The sequence below is a fragment of the Microchirus variegatus genome, assembly GCF_963457635.1.
Source record: "Microchirus variegatus genome assembly, chromosome: 14".
Taxonomy (NCBI): domain Eukaryota; kingdom Metazoa; phylum Chordata; class Actinopteri; order Pleuronectiformes; family Soleidae; genus Microchirus; species Microchirus variegatus.
In genome coordinates this window covers 2,044,306-2,052,916 of record NC_139815.1, presented here as the reverse complement: position 1 = coordinate 2,052,916, position 8,611 = coordinate 2,044,306, and the positions used below count along the sequence as shown (strand labels likewise).

The 8,611-nt window shown below is 44.2% G+C and overlaps 1 protein-coding gene across 1 annotated transcript in view; it reads left to right on the top strand.

Moving 5' to 3' along the window:
* Positions 1–668: 668 nt before the first annotated feature.
* znf536 (zinc finger protein 536) overlaps positions 669–8,611 on the top strand; it is a gene marked incomplete at both ends in the record, with an annotated part of 171,991 nt that continues 164,048 nt past the window's right edge. The window contains one exon of the mRNA XM_083901001.1: positions 669–2,967. Within this exon, the coding sequence (XP_083757127.1) occupies positions 669–2,967 (2,299 nt within the window). The remainder of the gene's footprint in view (positions 2,968–8,611) is intronic.

The following is an 8,611-nucleotide window of genomic DNA, read 5'->3' as shown; positions in this document are numbered from 1 at the left end:
TGTTTTTGGTCACAACAATCGCATCACCTTCACTTTAGCAACATTGGTAACCCTTGCTACATGTTCTATGCAAAATAAACCTTTTTTATCATTTTAATACTTATATTTGGGACTCTGGGGGCCCTATCAGTCGGCAAAGTGTGAAAAAAGATGACTCTTTCAGATAAAACATGAAATGTTGACTTCTGCACTTATTGCTACGTCACCATGAAGGGTACAGGCAAGGGCAATAGTATCCTGAAGAGTCAGTTCTATTCTTGGCTGCACAGTGCAGCACAGAGTTCTACACAAAATTCTAACATCAGAGGATTTACCTGTCCATTGGATACATTTCAAATATTACGGCAATGTGCCGAGTAGAGTCGGCTTTTCCAAATGCTAACTGCTGTGAGCTACCGGAGCCTTGGTGACGCCGACGTAGTTTCCTGTGTCTCATTTGCATTTGAAGAGACAGGCACTCAAAACCGAGCGTTCTAAACATGTTTTGGCAGGGTGATTGAACTGCTATGGTGCTTCATCCTTAAGGTGTTTTGTCACAGACATGTTCATTAGGGCACCAGGGAACTAGGTTAGCTTGGAGAAATAGGATATAATATGTCTACTTTAAATCAATAAACTAGAGCATTCGTGCTATAACTGTTTTGCTTCTTTCTGTCTTGGTTCATAGGATGGAGGACTCCAGTTTGTGTCTTGGTGTGTCGTCGGCAGTGTCTGATGCTGATGCCCATCTGAGCAGTGCAGTCTTAAATGGCCGCTACCCCATAAGTCAGAAGCTTCACCAGCTCACTGCCCAGCTAGGACACGCCTTCCCTGACCTACACCGCCCACAGCAGATCCCAGAAGAGAAAGCAGCGACACCTTTGGACGACAAGACTCACCACGCAGCCCTGGCGAGTCAACCTATCAGCAGTCAGATGGCCCTGCTTGCCAATCAGCTCAACCGAGACATCGATGCAGGAGCACTGAGTGGGTTGAACGGTCGCGTCGACCTGCAGCAGTTTCTCAACGGCCAGAACTTGGGCATCATGTCCCAGATGAATGATATTGAAGACGACGCCCGCAAGAATAGGAAGTATCCCTGTCCACTGTGTGGCAAGAGATTCCGCTTTAACAGCATCCTGTCGCTGCACATGCGCACGCACACGGGGGAGAAGCCCTTCAAGTGTCCATACTGTGACCATCGAGCAGCTCAGAAGGGCAACTTGAAGATCCACCTCCGCACCCATAAGCTGGGGAATCTCGGTAAAGGCCGCGGTCGCGTCAGAGAGGAAAACAGGCTGCTGCACGAGCTGGAGGAGAGGGCCATTCTGAGGGACAAGCAGATGAGAGGGAGTGGCAGTCTCATCCAAGCACCTCCAACGCCCCATCTCAGCCTCAACAGCAGTTCTAACGCCCACCAGCCACAACTTGGCTCAGCCTGTGGCCTCCTCCCAGCCTCTGGCCTTGCCACTCCAGACACAGTCTCCCAGCCGTCTTCCTCTCCCAAGCCAACTACAACTACTACTACTACTACCCAGGACGAACAGTCCCTCAACCCTACCACGGGTTTCCGCTGCACCTTCTGCAAAGGGAAGTTCAAGAAGCGCGAGGAGCTGGATCGCCACATTCGCATACTCCACAAGCCCTACAAATGTACACTGTGTGAGTTTGCTGCCGCCCATGAAGAGGAGCTGATAAACCATGTGGAAAAAGCCCACATCACAGCGGAGCCTGCGCAGGGCCAGGGTGCAGGTGGTGCCGGTGGCGTGCAGCCAGCCACCGAATTCCGTTGTGACATATGCGGACAGGTGTTCAGCCAAGCTTGGTTCCTCAAAGGTCACATGCGCAAGCACAAGGACTCCTTTGAGCACTGCTGCCAAATCTGTGGCCGCCGCTTCAAGGAACCGTGGTTTCTCAAGAACCATATGAAGGTGCATCTCAACAAGCTGGCAATCAAGAGCAAACCACCACAACCCAACGAGCACGACCTGGCTGCTGTCAATAGCATGAGCAATCTGGCTCAGGAAGCTCACGCTAACCTTTATTCCCGCTACATATCCTGTCTTCAGGGAGGCTTCCTTTCACCGGACAAACAAGGTCTGAGTGAACAACACCAGATGCTGGCTAAAGCTGGGATAGCTATGAAGGAAAAGGAGATGCTGGGGAAGTTGCTGGGACCCATGGCAGGAGGTATGGGCCATGTACTCGGGGAAAACGAGAAGCGCTCGCTCCTGGGTTGCCTAAACCTTGTGCCACCACTCAAGTCAAGTTGCATGGAGCGTCTGCAGGCAGCTGCAAAGGTGGCAGAGATGGATTCACTCAGCAGCTACCAAGCCTGGCAGATAATGGCACGTGGCATGGCCATGGACAGGGCTTTCATGCCTAAGGAGCAGCAGCAGCATCATATACCCCCAGTGCATGAAGATGAGATGGGTGGTGCTGGGGCCCTGGCTACTTTCTCAAAGGAAAAACAAGACTACTCCCTAATTTCTTCCATCGACAGCTCCAAGCAGAAGCAGCTCTCAGATGCTTTGCAGGGATCCAAGGCCCCTAGCGGAGCCATGATGTCCCTGAAGGAGGAAGGTCGAGGCTTTGACAGCCACCGTGACCTAATGTCACACCATGGTAGTGCAGAGGCTCCTGGAGCCTTGGCTGGCTTGGGAAGTCCAAACATTGACTACAGCCTCTCTGGCCTGAAGGACAAACCGTCAGAGTGTCCCGACTGCGGCCGCATTTTCAGAACCTACCATCAGATGGTCGTTCACTCCCGCATCCACGGCAAAGACAGGCGAGGTGTCGAAGAAGTGCTGCAGCAACAGGGTCTGGAAGAACGCCGCGGATCAGCCAGCGACCCCGAGTCCCAGTCCATCAGCCGCTCCACCACTCCCGGTTCATCCAATGTGACGGAGGAGAGCGGCGCTGGAGGAGGCCACTCCCAGACAGGAAGTGTCCAGGATGACAGCCCACATCCCTCTTCACCATCTTCAGGTAGGAACAAAACCATGTCTGTACATTTTGTTGCGCAACAGTGGTAAAGTGATACAACTAACGGCCGATTTAAAGCACCACACCTTTATGATGATGTCGCTGAAGTTTGACGGATTAGTTGCCTTCCAAGAAGCTTCCCAAGTTCTTAGAACTCAAGCAAGTCCAGTTGCTTACAGCTAGCTTGATCGGTGCTGGAAACTTGTTTATTTGTATCCCTATTGGCGCTACTTTTTTCTTGGTTTAGGTAAAGGGTTGAATCGATGAAGTTGTTGAGATTCTTAATTTTGGTTTTGTTCTGATGTTTCTGACGTTTTCTGGATCACGCGAAGAAGATTTTTGAGAACCCCTGTTTCCCCTGTCCAATAAATCTCTAAAATAGAGTAAGAAATATTTTTCTACAAAATAATAAGAAAATACATATTACGGCGGTCCATTTTTCCCAAAAATCAAACAAATATTATGATGCACACTATTCGTTTGAGGATATTTGACACCTGCACACAACTTGGGTGAAGCTAAGCTAACAGGTAGTCCACATTGTTTCAGTCAGCTATGGAGTAGAACCGGAAATACTTTACATAAGCTTTGACGTCATGATTTTTTTTGTTAGCTCACGACGGGCTAAGCGTGGATTCTAAAATGGATACACGGCTAAGCTGTAATCACAGCGCCCTCTGCTGGACCATGTGTGGGGTATTGTGACAGCCCTAATACCCATACATGTGTGTAAAGACAGAGTTTAATCTATGACATATATACGCAGAGTACATGTATTCTGTCTCATTTCCACTACATTTCACACTAAGCCAAACAAGCAGACGTGGCGAGAAACCACGATCCAAGAGTAAATCCCGCTTTACCATTGCATCCACGTTCGCAGGTTAGCACTCGGGATCCCTGTGGAACATGAGTAAAGAGTGGGAGCGTGGGGACGAACTCACTTTAACCACAGCGATTAATAAATGTCTTTAATAAACACGTCGGAGACAACCGTACACCCCCCCCCCCCGCACAGCAAATACAGGCCGGGCCTGGGCGAGATAAGTGTATGTTTAGTGGGATTAAGGGAGGCTCGCTGCTAATGATTACACAAGTTTTTAAAGGTAACTTTCGCTCGCTCCTCGGGGCACTGTTCCGCCGTTAAGTACGTGCGTGGTAATTAGGTCACGACTGTGCGATAATCAGTCGGTTTAAGCTAAACAAGACACTAATTAAAGCTATACATATAAAACAGGGTCAAAAAAAAAATATGCTGAACTTCATTTGCAAAAAAGGAAAAAAAGCAAGGGTGTGCTTTTAAGTCTGAGGGAGAAAATATGTAAATAAACATAAATATAAATATAAATCAGAGAGGCTTAGCTTAAGGCTGTGAGCAACTTAATTCCACCAGTGGAGATGAAATTGTTTATTTATTCACAGAGGCATAAAGTCCTTATCATGCCCGTGTAGTGTGATGGGTTTGAACATGGGATAGGCTATGTTTATTTTAATCTAAGAAATAATAACAGACAACCCCCCACCCCAATTAGGAATTAATGAAAATGAGAGTGAGATAAAAACCTATTTTCTTTATAGAGACTATTAAACATAACACTTTCTCAACAGGGTGGGGGTGTAGCGGATGTAATTATCTTCTGAATTTTAATGCTGGAAGTTTCTCTCTCCATCTGTCTCTCTCTGTCTCTCTCTCTCTCTCTCTCTCTCTCTCTCTCTCTCTCTCTCTCTCTCTCTCTCTCTGTATGTGTCTCTTTTGACTCGAGCACTTTGAATCTGATGGCTACAGCTTGTGGCGTTTCAACAGCTTCAGAAGTACTGTATTAACAACGAGTGTGCGCACACACACACACACACGCACGCACACAAAAGTAAATTAAAATATTAATTGACAAATAAAACCAGTAGAATTTTTACCACAGAATGTGAAACGAGCACAAAGGCATCACAGTCACAGCCACTTTTGGTAGAAGAGGAGGAGGTTTGAGTGAAAGATACAAAAAATATATATACATTGTTCAAAAATCTGTTAGTTTTCCACAAAACATAAATAGTTGCACTGCTGTTTTTTTTGCCACTGTCATAATCTCAAATACTGTGTTTACAATGTGAAGAAAATGTACTATGTACAATTTAGAAAGGCTTTAGTGGCAGAAATTGGACCCACTACATGATAAATATGTTCACATTGGTGTATAATCCCTTTAAAAACAACCTTTAGCCTCAGAATAAAGCATTCTTATGTACTTCAGCCGAGGGCCTTGCCTTTGTGGAGGCAGCCATCTTGTGTCGCCATCTTTTTTTTAAATTTCGACGTCCTTTTTGGGCGTGTGAAGGCCACCGAAGTTTCCTGATGTGCCCACGTGAATATGTTTTGGTGGCATTTCTGATCGTATTGACACCATTTTTTAAAATGAAAATGTGGGAGATAGTGAAAAAATCTAAATGTGTACGTATTTAAAACGTTCGTTACACGACTTAGAATGAAATACCAATGCCGTGTGCACTAGCACAACAATTTATAGCCTTATTAAAGTATTATTTTCCAAAGAAATGGCACATTAAGAACATATATATATTCAATTACTCTTATAAAACATAGTAGTTTATCACTTTTAAAACATCAGCTCCACACGACTCTTTCTCTCTCTGTGTTTGGCTCTTGTGTCGCCCGGTGAGACTCCAGCGCCGCACGCAGGAAGTTATGAAAACACTGGGTGGAGACAAGAGCTGCTCTGCTGCTGTATAAACACAAACACTCCCTCCGTCAGGTCTAATAGTTTTGAGAACTTTTAGAGAACAGTTGACATTTATCTAATCTGAAAGACCTTTGCCGGATTTAAGGATCACATCATTTTCCTGCCTTGCCTTGTTACTGATGTAGAGATGATGATTATTATAATAATAATAAAAGCATAAATTATATCTTTAAAAGCGTAGCGTAAGTGTGCGAGTGATGAGAGCCTGCAGTGATCTGAACACACCTCTGATAATATAAGTGGGGGGTAAAAGGAAAAGTGTGAAGTAAACACATTTGACATCAGAAAAATGTTTTTTTTCTTTTTTTTCTTTTGCGACTTCCTGTTTTTCTTTAATTTTTTCAGAAGTGGTGTAAAAAAGCTCGTCTTTTCTTCACGTGTGGAGCTCAGGGACGCTCAAATTAGAAGCTTTGATGTGTGAGAAAAAATGTGTCTGAGTCTCATGTGGAGAAAGGTGTCATGCTTCGCCTCTGCATGCATGTTTTGTTGTGTGTGTGTGTGTGTGTGTGTGTGTGTGTTGGGCTGGGGGGGGTTTCATTACAGTATGTGTTCATATCACTCTCCTGTCGTGAACAGGATGTGGCTACTGTACCATTGTCTCCTTTTTCTTAATATTTCACTGCTTGTGCAGTTATTCTAAGTTTAAGTGTGCATGTGTGTGCACACCTGCGTGTGAGTGTGTGTGTGTATGTGTGTCTGTGCCCTTTTCACTCCCCCAGCCGCCACCTACCCACGGCAATTTAGTGTTAAAGTAAAATTATAGTAATCAACAATAACATCTCGGCTGTGAAAGAAGGTCAGCGCCGCTCGCTCGGCTTTTGTCTTTGAGTCGACACTTGTTTAAAAAGTGTGTGTTTGTGGGGAAGAGAGGCAGAAGTGAGTGGAGAGAGAGAGAGAAACAAAGGCCTCTGTCAGAAACGTCCTTTGAAGACCTTCCTTGTTTCGGCGCAGCTCGGTGACTCACCTTGAGCCTGATTCTTATTCAGTGAAATTCTCCCATTTATTGATTTATCTATTTATTTATCTATCGTCTCGAAAACAAAGGAGGAAAATTACATTTGATGCCCATCACTGTCTGTTTTTTTTTGCCGTCGTTGACTTTTCCTTGGACAGAGTTCACCGTCGTGAGTGTTTGTGTGACGATCGAAGAGGAAGAACGTTGTGTACGCAGTAACATTAAAGGACTCCATTTAACACCAGTTTTTGATTTAGGATGAGGAACAACTCTGGAACAGTGTGAAAGTAACCTCAAAGGAGTTGAATTGATTGATTGATTAATTGAATTTAACTAAATTTAACTAAATTAAAGAACTAGAATTAAAATGGATACATTGGACATATCTGGATTTGCAATTGGTGCAAAAAAATTTTGTTTAATACCATTTTGGAATCAGAATTGATGCTAAAATTACAAAATTTAACACCAGTTTTGATAAGCATGAGAACAACTCTGAAACAGTGTGAGCTTGAACCATTGTCATCTTAAAGTAACCTTAAAAGAGTTGAATTTAACTCCATTTCCAGATGTTTTAACTATTTTAGTGACAAAAATGTAATTAAAATGGATACGTGTGATACATTTTGATAAGTATTTGCGTTGGAATTGTAAACACCAATTTTGATGATGACTAGAGAAACTCTGAAAACTTCAAGGTGTATTCAACAACAACAGTGAAAGAAAAATTTCAGAGTCGACGTTGGTGTTTAATTGATTCTTGCACATGCTTGTAACGTAAGGTGACACATTGTTATACTCAGAAACTTGATAAATGTGACTGAAGGTGCACCAAAATCGAAACGTCACTTTTTGCAGTATTTTTTACTTAAAATATTGACGTGCACGGCAGCGCAGACACAAAACACAAGCAATGATGTGTACAATTTGTCGTGAAATCATTAATTCAAGTGGAGGTAAAATACGGGGAATTGAGTGTTCAAAGTCACGCAAGAGTCAAACTCTCGTGTCATATTCACGTTCACTGCGTGAAGCAACAGGTTCAGACTCTCGTCCAAAACCGACAGGGGAAAAAAAACACTGGAAAAGCAACGACCTCTTTATTTTTTTTTAAGAAAAGGGAATCATGCAAATAAGAAACCATTAACAACCCTCGCGTTTTGCTTCCACGTTAAGGGCATAAACGTGTGTGAACGAGTGAGACAATAGGCTTTGCTGCGCACATGAACGAGGGCCTGGAGCGCCACAATTCCTCCTCACACGGGTTTCCACAAACCTTCCCGTTATTCCCCGTTAAAGCTCACTCCCACCTCTTGGCTCCGGGCTGGTAAAGACTCCTCTCTCTCTCTCTCTCTCTCTCTCTCTCTCTCTCTCTATGTTTTTTTTGTGTTTTTTTTTTTTTTTAAAAGAGGAACAGCTTTTAACCGTGGTGAGGATTAGCCCGCAGATCCCTGGTCTTTACCGTGGCTCAAACAAAATGCCTGCTTCACACAAATTGAAAATCGGATTTGCCAACTCAGACGCCTCAGGTTATAAAGCGTGGATATTCATCTAATTGCGTCGGTACAGTGGGGGCGTAATTACACGTGCAGACAAACTGTTACAGTGTAATTACTGTGTCATTAAAACAGGGGTAAAGTAGACGCGGGCGAGAGCCGCGCGGCTATGAATATGCGCGCGTAAATAATCCAGCTGTTCTCAGCAAATATTACACTGTGAGTTAAAGAAGAATGAACACCTTTTTATGTCTTTTTATTTTGATATAATCACACTGTATATGGCAAAAATCAAGAAAGATGGAGATTTTAATTTTGTAGTTTGTAAAACCACTCACTCTCCCACACCAAACCCCATTGAGAAAACGAGTGATTTTGGCCCACAGGGACACAGGCGCTGCTGGTCCACTGCTGCCTCGTGTGGCCAGTTTGTGCCACTG